Genomic DNA, 15073 nt, shown 5'->3' on the forward strand with positions numbered 1-15073 from the left:
GATGGTTGTCAATGCGGATCGATAGGTTGATTAATTCATCCAGCGTTTCGGGTTCATCTCTCAAAACCAACTGGTCCTTTATTTGATCTGCAAGGGAATTAACAAAAATACCCTTGAGTGCCGCTTCATCCCAACCCACCTCCTGCGCTGCCACCCGGAAGTCGATGGCGAACTCCACCAACGCTCTCCTTCACCTGTTTGAGGGTGAGTATTCTCTTAGCCGCTGCCTCCTGCTGGAGAGGTTGGTCGAAGACCCTCTTAAAGTGACTGAAAAAAGTAGCATAACTAAGAGACTCAACAGGGTTAGATGCCAAATAGGCGTGCGCCCAGCGCAGAGCAGGTCCCCTTAGCGAGGTTACAATTTAGGTAATCTTGGAGGCAGCGGTAGGGAAAAGAGAGGGGGAACAACTGAATGCTAACTTACACTGGAGAGAAAAGCCACCAAAGTTATTAGGATTACCATCAAAGAGTTCACATGGATGGAAGTCAGGCTCACGGATCCCAGAAGAGAGGGTTGAGGACGTTGGAGGATTCTCTCTTTGAACTGGAGGAGTTGGAGAAGCAAGTGAGAGTTTGGTTAGTATTTCACTTAGAACATGAACCATACCACCAAGTTCTGCGAGATGGGGGTCTGTAGTCCTTTGTTGTTGCAGTAGCTGTTGGAGCATGGTTTCATTAGATTGTAAACGTTCTTTGATGGAAGTCTGTTCATCATCTGAATTGTTCTTCGACATGTTAGATGGCTGGAACATAATATCATGAATCACTAAGGTAGTCGAAGTAGAACAAACCAGAGGATGAAAACAGACTCATAAAACACAGGATGTAGACGGTAAGTGAAGTTTATTCCTAGTGTAGGCTTGCCTAGGATAATAAGTTGGTGTTGTCCAGGAACCAGGGGAGGAGGACGGAATCCAGGAATCCAAGGTGAGAGTGCTGATGGTGAGTATATTTACAGTGCAGTCCTTAGGTGAGTATTTACCAGGTGCAGGCAGGCAGATAGGCAGGTCGACAGGCAGGTAGGTAGGTAGGTAGGCAGGCAGGCAGGCAGGCAGGTAGGTAGGTAGGTGGCCGGGCAGGTAGGCAGACAGGCAGTCCACATAACTGAGGTTATGTTCCAGCGAAGACCTGTTGCAGCAGCTGCCTTAAGAAGCCCAGTGAGCTCATCAGGAGATGAACTGCAGCTGCTGATAACAAGCTGCCAGAACCAACCAGGAGGAGAGGAGCTGAGATCCTACAACTGCGACACACAGGTGGATTCTATTCACTAAAGACTTCTAAAGGCAATGTGCTTTGTGTCACATAAAATCGCCAAATTTAAATTTGTGTTTTTAACAGGACAAAATGTAAAAGGTTTAAAGGTATGACTGCTTTTGCAAGGCACTGTATGAAAATGGCAATATTTACAATTTTTGATTATTAAAGGAACCTGAACTGGACTGAAGTCTTTACAACATCATACAAAGATTAAGAATCCCAGTAATTTTTAATCTTTCTGTTAGATCTCTGTTTTTTACCCAGAACTGTGACCTCGACTGGTGCTGTGTTCTTTAACAACTGTGTTAAATCTCTCACTCATTATCTTGGCAGAAGGAACCATTTGTTTTCAGGCTGTAACAGAAAAAACAGAAAAATCTGACAAACCAGTTTTTTCCCCTCATTATTAAATACCCAAATCAGGCTGGATTTGCCTCTCTCTGCTTTGTCATTTTGCTATAATACCACCAACAGGCAGACAAAACTGTTCTGGAGGCTTCTAAATTTCAGCCGGTAAGACTAATCACAAAACTGTTTTTCCATAGACATTTTTATAAAACTTTGACACTTTGTTTACACAACGATTTAGCTGTTAACAACTAGTTTACTTATCTCAATTTTTCAGCAGTTGTACATTTTTATGGTGTTTCCATGTTCTGAAGACATGTCTGACATGGACTCTGTTGAGATTGCAGTACCTGAAGAGAAGCAAACAAATCAAAGATGTCCTGAACCTCTAGGCGAAATAGCTTTGATTAGGCATCAGTCTAATATTTGGGTTTTTCTCAAGAGAAATGCCTTTGTCATTCTCACAATGACTGCTGTAGGTAAGAAGCCTTCAGTTTTTTAAGGTCTCTCTTTATGTGACTATTTGGCTTGCATAAATTATATATAATGAGTCTTTTAATAGAAAACCTTAACTATTGATTTATTTCTGTGTTCCTGAGGGATTGGCCTGGGCTTCGCTCTGCGACACATTAACATGGCAGCAAGGGAAATCAAATGTTTAATGTTTCCTGGAGAGATGCTGCTGAGAATGATGCAGATGATGGTGCTCCCACTTGTTGTTTCGAGTGTGATTGCAGGTCAGGTCTATATCTCAGAAATACAATGGCAGTGGGAGGGTTGTTTACAATGAAAAAGGGAATAAACACCACATTAATTTGGGACTTTTCAGGGTATAGAGTCATTATACAACATACAAATTCCAATGATTTTTAGAACTGAAATTTGGTTTGCAAATGTGAATTTAATGGGGGTTTTCTTCAATTCACACACAGATGTAAAATTATGCATACTCATCTAATTCATTCAAATTCGTTGCAGTCATGGTACAGACCTGAATTTTGACGTTTTCAACAGTCTTGGTCTCAGGGCCATTCTTGAAGCTTAATGTCAGGCTGCCTTTTTTGTTCCAAAAAAGTTTTGATGTGTGTTTGGGATCATTGTACTGTTGGAAACCCTTGGATGAAAAGAAATTGGTTAGGATGTTTAAGAACAAACCATTAACCACTAAAGCTAGGCTTTAAAACAAAAAGAAAACTAGAAGTTGCTTGAACACAAGTGTCTCTGTCCAGTGAATCCAGTTCAACAACAATGTAGACTGAGTGAGTGCTGACCAAAGTTTTACGCCTTCAAGCTCAACTGAAATTTTCACTTGCACAAGTGGACAGATTTTAGGGTCAGTGATGACAAAAAATAGCTACATGCCCAAAATGTCAACAAGAATGTTTTGAGGAGTTAAGGTCAGGCTTTCAAACCTAAAAGAACTGTAACAACTGTTGCATGATAGTGGCAGCATCATGCTGAGGGTATATTTTGCTACCAGTGATAGTTGTGCATTTTACAAAGTGGTTTGCAGCAAGATAGTTGAAACTTAGAAACAGTTGGAAACTACTCCTAAACATGGATCCAAACAGGATTTGGAAAGGTCAATTTAGGCTGACTAGGCTTTTGAAAGGGCTTTTCCAAAGCTACAACCCCAGCTTTTTTAAGGGTTTGAGGACTATGCTTAAAAGTGAGGGCAATGCCTCTAAGTAAAAAATAAATTCCTCTACCTATTTTGATAAGAAGAGTGGTCAAATATCCAATCAGAATGATGTTAGAACCTTGTTGATGACATAGTGGGTATGATGGGTATTCATGCCCACTATGGGTGTATGTAAACCTCTCATCATGTTTGTAACGCTGATTAAAGGTAACAGTTATCAAAAATGTAAAAACAACCCATTCAAACATTCTAAAAAAGTTGCTAAAGAGGTGCTCATAGGAAAATTATTTTATTCTTTTATATTACCTTAGGTACTTTGTTTTCCATCCTGTTCATATAGGTTTTTCAAAACCAGTAACAACTTATTTAAACTAATCTTTGAATTTCAGGCCTGTCAAATGTTGACAGAAGGGCTTTTGGGAAAATCGGGCTTCGGACCTTCATCTATTATTTCCTCACCATTGTTATGGTTGTTTTCACCGGCATTTCCCTGGTGGTTCTCATCCAGCCAGGAAAATCATCCTGGCAAGCCTCAAAGTCCTCTGCTGGTAAAAAAGAGGCTCTGCAGAGCGTGGATGCTTTCCTGGATCTGATCAGGTCTGTATAAAATACAACTCATATCAGTTTCTTGTTCGTTCGTCGTCTTCCGCTTATCCAGGACCGGGTCGCGGGGGCAGCAGACTCAGCAGAGACGCCCAGACATCCCTCTCTCCAGACACCTCCTCCAGCTCCTCCAGGGGGAGCCCAAGGCGTTCCCAGGCCAGCCGAGAGACATAGTCCCTCCAGCGTGTCCTGGGCCGTCCCCTGGGCCTCCTCCCGGTGGGACGTGCCTGGAACACCTCCCGAGGAAGGCGTCCAGGAGGCATCCAGTATAGATGCCCGAGCCACCTCAACTGGCTCCTCTCAATGTGGAGGAGCAGCGGCTCTACTCCGAGCCCCTCCCGGATGGCCGAGCTCCTCACCCTATCTCTAAGGGAGTGCCCGGCCACCCTACGGAGGAAGCTCATTTCAGCCGCTTGTATCCGTGATCTCGTTCTTTCGGTCATGACCCAAAGTTCATGGCCATAGGTGAGGGTAGGAAGGTAGACCGACCAGTAAATTGAGAGCTTTGCTTTTCGGCTCAGCTCTCTCTTCACCACAATGGACCGGCACAGCGCCCCCATTACTATGGCAGCTGCACCGATCCGTCTGTCGATCTCCCGCTCCATTCTTCCCTCACTCGTGAACAAGACCCCGAGATACTTAAACTCCTCCACTTGAGGCAGGAACTCCCCTCCAACCTGAAGAGGAAAAGCCACCCTTTTCCGGTCGAGTACTATGGCCTCGGACTTGGAGGAGCTGATCCTCATCCCAGCCGCTTCACACTCGGCTGCGAACGCCACAGCGCATGCTGTAGGTCTTGGCTAGAGGGGGCCAGCAGGACCACGTCATCCGCAAAAAGAAGAGACGAAATCCACTGGTCCCCAAACCAGACCCCCTCCGGCCCTTGGCTGCGTCTAGAAATCCTGTCCATAAAAGTTATGAACAGGACCGGCGACAAAGGGCAGCCCTGCCGGAGTCCAACATGCACTGGGAACAGGTCCGACTTAGTGCCGGCAATGCGGACCAAACTCCTGCTCCGCTCGTACAGGGACCGGATGGCCCCTAATAAAGGGCCCCCGATTCCATACTCCTGGAGCACCCCCCACAGGGCATCATGAGGGACACAGTCGAATGCCTTCTCCAGGTCCACAAAACACATGTGAACCGGTTGGGCAAACTCCCATGAACCCTCGAGCACCCTGTAGAGGGTATAGAGCTGGTCCAGTGTTCCACGGCTGGGACGAAAACCACACTGTTCCTCCTGAAGCCGAGGTTCGACTATCGGTCGGACTCTCCTCTCCAATACCCTGGCGTAGGCCTTACCAGGGAGGCTGAGGAGTGTGATCCCCCTGTAGTTGGAACACACCCTCCGGTCCCCCTTCTTATAAAGGGGGACCACCACCCCAGTCTGCCAGTCCAGAGGCACTGTCCCCGACCGCCACGCAATGTTGAAGAGGCGTGTCAACCATGACAGCCCTACAACATCCAGACACTTGAGGTACTCAGGGCGGATCTCATCCACCCCCGAAGCCTTGCCACCGCGGAGCTTTTTAACCACCTCGGTGACTTCAGCCTGGGTGATGAAAGAGTCCAACCCCGAGTCCCCAGCCTCTGTTTCCATCACAGAATGCGTGATGGCAGGATTGAGGAGATCCTCGAAGTACTCCTTCCACCGCCCGATAATGTCCTCAGTCGAGGTCAGCAGTCTCCCGCCCCCACTATAAACAGTGTTGGCAAAGCACTGCTTCCCCCTCCTGAGGCGCCGGACGGTTTGCCAGAATCGCTTCGAGGCCAACCGGTAGACCTTCTCCATGGCCTCACCGAACTCTTCCCAGGCCCGAGTTTTTGCCTCTGCCACAGCCCGGGCCGCAGCACGCTTGGCCTCACGGTACCCGTCAGCCGCCTCAGGAGTCCCACAAGCCAACCACAGCCGATAGGACTCCTTCTTCAGCTTAACAGCATCCCTTACTGCCGGTGTCCACCACCGGGTTCTGGGATTGCCGCCACGACAGGCACCGCAGACCTTATGGCCGCAGCTATGGGCAGCAGCATCGACAATAGATGCAGAGAACATGGTCCACTCGGACTCTATGTCTCCAACATCCCCCGGGATCTGGTCGAAGCTCTCCCGGAGGTGGGAGTTGAATACATCCCTGGCCGAGGGCTCCGCCAGGCGTTCCCAGCAGACCCTCACTATGCGCTTGGGCCTGCCGAGTCTGTCCGGCTTTCTCCTCCTCCAGCGGATCCAACTCACCACCAGGTGATGATCAGTGGACAGCTCAGCCCCTCTCTTCACCCGAGTGTCCAAAACATGCGGCCGAAGGTCTGATGATACGACAACAAAGTCGATCATCGACCTCCTGCCTAGGGTGTCCTGGTGCCAAGTACACTGATGGACACCCTTATGTTTGAACATGGTGTTCGTTATGGACAATCCGTGACTAGCACAGAAGTCCAATAACAAAACACCACTCGGATTCAGATCGGGGAGGCCATTCCTCCCGATCACGCCTCTCCAGGTGTCACTGTCGTTCCCCACGTGGGCGTTGAAGTCCCCCAGCAGAATAATGGAGTCCCCGGGAGGGGCACTATCCAGCACCCCCGACAGGGACGCCAAGAAGGCAGGGTACTCTGCACTACCACTCGGCCCGTAGGCTGAAATGATAGTCAGAAACCTCTCCCCAACCCGAAGGCGCAGGGATACAACCCTCTCATCCACTGGGGTAAACCCCAACACGAGACGGCTGAGCTGGGGGGCAACAAGCAAACCCACATCAGCCCGCCGCCTCTCCCCGTGGGCCACTCCAGAGTAGAAGAGAGTCCAACCCCTCTCAAGGAGATGGGTTCCAGAGCCCACGCTGTGCGTGGAGGCGAGCCCGACTATTTCTAGTCGATATCTCTCGACCTCCCGCACAAGCTCAGGCTCCTTCCCCCCCAGCGAGGTGACATTCCACGTCCCTAGAGCCAGCCTAAGCATCCGGGGATCGGGCCGTTGAGGTCTCCACCTTCGTCCGCCACCCAATCCTCTTTGCACCGGTCCCTCACGGTTCCCCCTGCAGGTGGTGGGCCCACTGGGGGATGGCCTCGCGTCTCTCATTTGGGCTTGGCCCGGCCGGGTCCCGCGAGGAGCGACCCGGCCACCAGGCGCTCTCCGACGAGTCCCGACCCCAGGCCTGGCTCCAGGGTGGGACCTCGGCTCCGCCGTACCGGGCGACGTCACGTGCCTCGATATTGTGTTCTTCATGAGGGGTTCTTGAACCATTCTTTGTCTGACCCATCACCTAGAACCTGTTTGCCATGGGAGACCCTACCAGGGGCATTTAGGCCCCAGACAACATAGCCTCTAGGATCATTTGAGCACTCAAACCCCTCCACCACGTTAAGGTGACGGTTCAAGGAGGGGTCAGTTTTTTGTCTGTGTTTATTTTGTAAAGAATCACCCTAACATTTACTTTTTACAGAAATATTATCCCCTCAAATCTGGTGGAAGCTTGTTTCAGAAAAGTAAGATGTTAGTTTTGATTATTTTAAATGTATTTTGTCATCAATTACTTTTTTTTTTATGGTAAACTTTTTATTTAGTACAAAACAGTTTATCGCAGCAGGGAGTCTGCAGTAAAGCATCTGGAAGTCATCAATGTGACTACAGAAAGTGAGTATTTTTCATTTTAAACAATTGATAAAACTATAATTATTATTTTCCTACAGGCAAATGTAACACAAATTAGTTTACAAACAGATGGACAGACACAACACACTAGAAATTATGAAATAAATTATTCAAACAAGCAATAAAACAAATTAAACTTTAGAGAATAGGAAACTGAGAATGATGTAGGCCAGTGAGGACTGGACAAAAATATTAAACATTCAGAAAAACACAAACATTCTAAGAACATAATTAGTAAACAAGCAGAAATCACAATATTTATGCTAAAACATGAAATGATGAAAAGTAACAATACAATCAAGATGACATGTTACTTGCTGAAATTATTAACTATAATTGAAATAATACAATAAAACATAAATAGGTTACAAATATAGTAGCTCAAAACTGTACACACTCCTGTTAAAGTGTCATGTTTGTGTTGTTAAAAAAATTGACTGTTGTTAGAGTGTAAAAGGGAAGAGGGGTGTGAATACTTACAGTAAGTGTGTTTAGGAGGTCAGCACTACAGTCAGCTGCATTGATTGTAGTACTTACTGATGATAGGTGCTGACTGTAATGCACATTCTGAGTCTCATATGATTGGTTGACATCAACATTTATCTGAAGAACAATACGGACTGACCAGCAGGGATCAAGATTAGTCCAGAGCAGTAATGTTTTATTTCTATGAAGGAGGGTCTGAGGTCTGACCCACATACACCATTCCCCATCTCCATGGTAACCAGTCAGCCTCACCCACAGAGTCCATGTCACCTTTCTACAACCAATCAATTGTAATTTTGTCACATGTTATCTACCATGGGGGGCAGTTTATAAAGTTAAATGATCAAAAAACTGACAGCAGTATTTTGAGTTATGTAGTCTGTCATACGAGAAAAAAAATGGGCTTCATTTCTCAAGGTCATATTTTCAACACGTCCTTCATACATTTATAGATGTCCCAGCTCCAAGCTAAATATTTAATTGGCAAGTTGAACATTTGGTTTACAAACAAAATATTAAGTTTGCAAATAAAATATTAGTCAGAAACTAAATAGTTTGGAGATAAATATATTATAGCAAGCTAAATATTTAGCTTTTTAACTAATTATTCAGTTAGCATGCTAAACATTTAGCTCCAAAATACATTTTTAGGTCCCAGCTCAATTTAGCTTCCAAACTAAATATTTAGCTTGCTAACTACAAACTGAATTTGCAAACTAAATATTTTGTTTCTTAACTAAATATTTAACTTGCTAAATAAATATTTAGTTTTGAACCGGTTCTCACCGGGTACTCCAGCTTCCTCCCACAGTCCAAAGACATGCCCGTTAGGTTAATTGGTCTCTCTAAATTGCCCTTAGGTGTATGAATGAGTGTGTGCTTGGTTGTTTGTGTGTTGCCCTGCGATGGACTGGCGACCTGTCCAGGGTGTACCCCGCCTCTCGCCCATAGACTGCTGGAGATAGGCACCAGCTTCCCCACGACCCACTATGGAATAAGCGGTAGAAAATGACTGACTGACTGACTGACATTTATAAATTTATGAATGACATGGTGAAAATATGACTTTGAGGAATAAAACACCATTTTTATTCTCTTATAACAGACTAAGTAATCCAAAATATTGCTGTCAATTTTTGACTGTTTAACTTTACAAACTCCACCCCATAGCTATCTAATGTATAAAGCACGTATGCACTGTATGAATCATCCTATTCTCTTTGGGATGTTGCATCCATTTGTGGTGGTGGCTGAAAGGAGAGGGAGCCCTAAATCCTCAAAGCAGTGCAGTAGTTTGTGGACAAATACCATAGACCCTCTGTCAAATTTAGCTCTGAACTGTGGATAGGCCATTCCAAAATTTTAACTTTTCTCTCATGAACTCATTCTTTTGTTAATTTGGATATGCAGTATGCCTATGGATCATCTGTGAAATCATCTGCTATAAATCCTGTAATATATAATAAGTACAGTTAAAAATATCATGAGGCGTTCTTGGGTCAGATGTTGAGTGGTTGATGTTGCCAAATGGCAGCATGAATGAATTAAAAAGCAAGAGACCTGAAATTGATCCTTGGGATACTCCATAGTTTAAATTGTAAAAGTTATGTAGCTGTTATCCTTGTCATGCTATTTTACATAAACATTTCAACAATACTTTAACCTGTTCCCTTGCGGCTTAGCACCAATGTCAGGAACTTCTGACGGCATCAACATTGTGGGTCTGTTGGTGTTCTCCATCGGCTTTGGCCTCATCCTGAGCAGTATGGGGACAGAGGGAAAACCTCTGAGGGATTTAATCAACTGCTTGAATAAAACCATTATGCTTCTTGTTAAAGTAGCCATCTGGTAAGAACTAAAAAGTAATATAAACCTATTGATGTCCAGACTTAACTGTTTCTGATAAGTGTTAAATGCTTAGAGTTTCTATTATTAACATTTACTTATTGTTTCCTCTGTATCTTCCTACTAAGCTTAAAGTGGATGTTGCAGAAGGCATTTATTATTTGCTGCAAATATACTTATCTGTGTCCATAGGCTTGAAGAAATCTCTGTGGCTCTATCTAGTGTTAAGCACTAGTCATTGCATCTCCTCTATCATTAAACGTCTCTTAATAACAGGTATTCACCGGTGGGAATTATCTTCCTGATGGCGGGGCAGGTTGTTAAAATGACGGATGCAGCAGATATAAGTCGTGATGTTGCCATGTACACTCTCACTGTGATTACTGGGTTGATCATCCATGGCTGCGTCACGCTACCGCTCATCTATTTTATAGTCACAAGAAAGAATCCCTTGAGGTTTTATGGAGGCATCCTCCAGGCTCTCAGCACAGCCTTTGGGACTTCATCCAGGTTAATAATAAACACTGTAAACGATAACAGGTGAATGACTTTCAAAGCATAACTTCATTTCCTATGTGCTGTTCAACAGTTCTGCCACCTTGCCTGTTACTCTCCACTGTATGGAGGAAAATCACAAGATGGACAAACAGGTGACTCGCTTCATGCTCCCTATAGGTGCCACAATGAACATGGATGGTGCAGCCCTGTATGAAGCAGTGGCTGCTTTATTCATAGCCCAGGTCAATGACATGGACTTCAACCTTGGGCAAATCATTGTTCTCAGGTACTTTATGTTTGGATTTGTTTTACTTTAATCCCCTTGCAGAAGTATTCATGCCCCTCAAACCTTTTTCATATCTTGTTGTATTTCAACTGAAAATGTCAATATGTGTTGATTTAAACTTTTAGTGACAAGAACATTTTGAAAATGTACCTTACATATTCTTCCCCTCGACCCGTTATGGAAAAAGCAGTAGAAAATGTCTGACTGACTGACTGACTTATATGAACTAAGCCCCTGAGTTAATTATTCATGAGGCCACCTTTCACTGTAATTAAGTTGGACTTTGTCTCTACCAGACATTTTACCCCAATATTCCTTGCAAGAAAGCTCAGGCTCAGTCAGACTGGTTGGAGAGCATCTATGAACCTCAGTTTTCAAGTATTGCACCAAATTTTCCATTTGATCTAGTTCTGGCCTTTAGCTAGGCCTTTCTAGCCCATGAACAAGCTTTGATGAGCTGTATATTTAGTTCTGCTTAAGGTTATAAACTCCCGCCACACCTTTGAAGCCTTCCACAGTTTTCTTTATGGTTTTCCCTGCAATAAGTTGCACAGAACATCAACCACACAGCATAATATTGCCATTCCCATGTTTCACTGTGGGTATAATAAAATATATAATATAAAATAATTTTTGAGAAATTACGAGAATAAAGTCATAACATTACCAGAATAAAGTCGTAATATTACATGAATACAGTCATAATATTAAGAGAATAAAGTCACGAAATTAACAGAATATCTCATAAGATTAGGGGAATAAAGTCATAATATTACCAGAATAAAGTCTTAATAATACAAGAATAAATTTGTGATCAGTCATTTTCTACTGCTTATTCCATAGTGGGTCACAGGGAAGATGGTGCCTATCTCCAGCAGTCTATGGGCAAGAGGCAGGGTACACCCTGGACAGGTCGCCAGTCCATTGCAGAGCAACACACAAACAACCATGCACACACTCATTCATACACCTAAGGGCAATTTAGAGTGACCAATTAACCTAACAGGCATGTCTTTGGACTGTGGGAGGAAGCCAGAGTACCTGGTGAGAACCCACACATGCACAGGGAGAACATGCAAACTCCATGCAGAAAGATCCCTGGCTGGGAATTGAACCCAGGAACTTCTTGCTGCAAGGCAACCGTGCTACCAACTGCGCCACCGTGCAGCCCCAATATAAATTTGTGATTTTAGGCAAAAGAATTTTGTAATGAGACAGCTTCTTTTCCACAAAAGAAACAATTTTTTCCCAGTCAGTTTGGTTCTTTTTTCAAAATAAACTCAGTCATTTGCACAGTTGTTTCAAAGTCCTGGTACTGATAACAATTTGATACTGATGTTGTAAAAGAATAAGAATTTCCTTATTTGTGAAACTGATACCAAAGTTTAACTTCACAAGATGCTCAACATTTCTTGTTTTAACGCATAGAAGACTGTGCCTTTTTGTAAGAGTTTTCATAAAATTATGACCTCGTTCTCGAAATATTCCAACTATATTCTCATAATTTTCCCCAAAAAAAGTCTCTTAGCTTGGCCTTGATAATTTGTGGGTTTGACCTGACAAAATCTGAAAAGGTTTGAAAGTTATGAATTCAGTTGCAAGACATTGGACATTTATGATTTAGAAATGCATATCAAATAGGTTTATCATTTAAACTACAATTTTTGTGACCAGAATGCTACTTTGCCCATTTGAAGTATACCTGTGTTTGCCTGTATTAAGTAAAATTAAAGACCTGTGTTAAGTAGGGTATTTTGCCATATTGCAAGCAGTAACCAGTATACCTTATAAGCAACCTTTGTTTTATTTTTACTTGGTTCAGTTTGATTGTCACAGCAGTCAGCACTGGTTCAGCTGGTATCCCACAGGCTGGAATGGTATCAATGCTGATTGTACTGTGCTCAACTGGACTGCCCACTGAAGACATATCTCTGCTCCTCATGGTTGATTGGATTGTGTGAGTACGCTAATATGTGCATTTTCAGTATGTTGGCTTAAAATGTTATGGGCAATAAAAGATAAAGATTAAATGAAAACAATACACTTTTCAACGAAGAATACTAATCTTGCCTAAAATGACTAAAAATACTATAAACAGTAGCATAATTATTGCTATGAGCTGCATGGAGATTAGTTTCTCATTGAAGATTTTATTGCATCTGCATTTTTAGGGATCGTATAAGAACTGCCATCAATGTACTGGGTGATTGCATCGGTGTTGGTGTGGTCCAGCATCTGTCCAGACATGAACTGCAGAAATCCAGTCCTGCAGAAACAAGATTCCTGACGGAAGAAAACCCAACATCCAAGAGCATAATTATCAACATGGAATAAATTCATGTGATGAGTTTCTTTTTATAAAAACAAATCATGGGATGAAGAAATCATTGCTTGTTAGAGTTATTTTAACAACATTAATAAAACTTCCAGAGTCTATGAGAAAAGAGGGTTTTTTTTCTGATTTGAGTATTTTATTTATGCTTCTGATGGTTTCATAACATGGTCTTAAAAAGACGAGACTGTCGTGAATATTTGTGGAGGAGGACTCAAATCCAGACAGGAAGAGGGCACAATGGTATGTGTAACAACTTTATCCCAATAAAATGCATCAAAGTTTGTAGTAGTAACACAACAATATGTTAAAAAAAAAGTTTAAGAGGTATGAGTACTTTGCAAGGTATGTTATAAATCTGACCCTTGTCATAGTATATTTTATTATGTGAAATATGTCCATGAACAAATGAAATGGACTTCCATCCTGTCACTGTACAAATAAGATCTGGTGCCAAGTCTTTACAACATGTCTTTATTTTCCTCTCAGAAAAGTCTGTGAGTTGTTGTTTCTTTGCCTGAACTGTGATTATAGCTGGTGTTTTTACATCAAACGTGCTGAGTATGGCTTTTCTCCCTAAATATACAGTACAGACCAAAGGTTTGGACACACCTTCTCGTTCAAAGAGTTGTCTTTATTTTTCATGACTATGAATATTGTAGCTTCACACTGAAGGCATCAAAACTATGAATTAACACATGTGGAATTATATACTGAACAAAAAAGTGTGAAACAACTGAAAATATGTCTTATATTCTAGGTTCTTCAAAGTAGCCACCTTTTGCTTTGATTACTGCTCCGCACACTCTTGGCATTCTGTTGATGAGCTTCAAGAGGTAGTCACCTGAAATGGTTTTCACTTCACAGGTGTGCCTTGTCAGGTTCAATAAGTGGGATTTCAAGCCTTGTAAACGGGGTTGGGATCATCAGTTGTGTTGTGCAGGAGGTGGATACAGTACACAGCTGATAGTCCTGCTGAATAGACTTAGAATTTGTATTATGGCAAGAAAAAAACAGCTAAGTAAAGAAAAACAAGTGGCCATCATTACTTTACAAATTGAAGGTCAGTCAGTCAGTCCGAACAATTGGGAAAACTTTGAAAGCGTGCAGTCGCAAAAACCATCAAACAAACTGGCTCACATGAGGACCGCCCCAGGAAAGGAAGACCAAGAGTCACCTCTGCTGCGGACGATAAGTTCATCCGAGTCACCAGCCTCAGAAATCGCAGGTTAACAGCAGCTCAGATTAGAGAACAGGTCAATGCCACACAGAGTTCTAGCAGCAGACACATTTCTAGAACAACTGTTAAGAGGAGACTGTGTGAATCAGGCCTTCATGGTAAAATAGCTGCTAGGAAACCACTACTGAGGACAGGCAACAAGCAGAAGAGACTTGTTTGGGCTAAAGAACACAAGGAGTGGACATTAGACCAGTGGAAATCTGTGCTTTGGTCTGATGAGTCCAAGTTTGAGATCTTTGGTTCCAACCACCGTGTCTTTGTGCGACGCAGAAGAGGTGAACGGATGGAGTCTACATGCCAGGTTCCCACCGTGAAGCATGGAGGAGGAGGAGGTGTGATGGTGTGGGGTTGCTTCACTGGTGACACTGTTGGGGATTTATTCAAAATTGAAGACATACTGAACCAGCGTGGCTACCACAGCATCTTGCAGCAGCATGCTATTCCATCCGGTTTACGTTTAGTTGGACCATCATTTATTTTTCCACAGGACAATGACCCCAAACACACCTCCAGGCTGTGTAGGGCTATTTGACCAAGAAGGAGAGTGATGGGGTGCTGCACCAGATGACCTGGCCTCCACAGTCACCGGACCTGAACCCAATCGAGATGGTTTGGGGTGAGCTGGACCGCAGAGTGAAGGCAAAAGGACCAACAAGTGCTAAGCATCTCTGGGAACTCCTTCAAGACTGTTAGAAAACCATTTCAGGTGACTACCTCTTGAAGCTCATCAACAGAATGCCAAGAGTGTGCGGAGCAGTAATCAAAGCAAAAGGCGGCTACTTTGAAGAACCTAGAATATAAGACATATTTTCAGTTGTTTCACACTTTTGTTCAGTATATAATTCCACGTGTTAATTCATAGTTTTGATGCCTTCAGTGTGAAGCTA

At 43.4% G+C, this 15073-nt stretch overlaps 1 protein-coding gene across 1 annotated transcript; it reads left to right on the top strand.

Moving 5' to 3' along the window:
* The first annotated feature begins 475 nt into the window (after positions 1 to 475).
* Positions 476 to 13508, top strand: LOC124870131 (excitatory amino acid transporter 1-like). The gene is made up of 11 exons (XM_047368656.1): positions 476 to 565; positions 1886 to 2084; positions 2205 to 2342; positions 3637 to 3844; positions 7291 to 7333; positions 7412 to 7481; positions 9668 to 9833; positions 10107 to 10340; positions 10420 to 10614; positions 12437 to 12571; positions 12786 to 13508. The coding sequence occupies exons 1-11, from the start codon at positions 476 to 478 to the stop codon at positions 12946 to 12948; spliced, it is 1641 nt and encodes a 546-aa protein (XP_047224612.1). The 3' UTR covers positions 12949 to 13508.
* Positions 13509 to 15073: the final 1565 nt, after the last annotated feature.

This window comes from Girardinichthys multiradiatus, chromosome 6, assembly GCF_021462225.1.
Source record: "Girardinichthys multiradiatus isolate DD_20200921_A chromosome 6, DD_fGirMul_XY1, whole genome shotgun sequence".
Taxonomy (NCBI): domain Eukaryota; kingdom Metazoa; phylum Chordata; class Actinopteri; order Cyprinodontiformes; family Goodeidae; genus Girardinichthys; species Girardinichthys multiradiatus.

Coding starts and splice junctions, on each gene's coding strand:
- LOC124870131 (XM_047368656.1), top strand. CDS start 476: ATGGATGGAAGTCAGGCTCACGGATCCCAGAAGAGAGGGTTGAGGACG. Junction 2,343..3,636: donor TGTTTCGAGTGTGATTGCAG/GTCAGGTCTATA, acceptor TTTGAATTTCAG/GCCTGTCAAATGTTGACAGA. Junction 10,615..12,436: donor GGGCAAATCATTGTTCTCAG/GTACTTTATGTT, acceptor TACTTGGTTCAG/TTTGATTGTCACAGCAGTCA.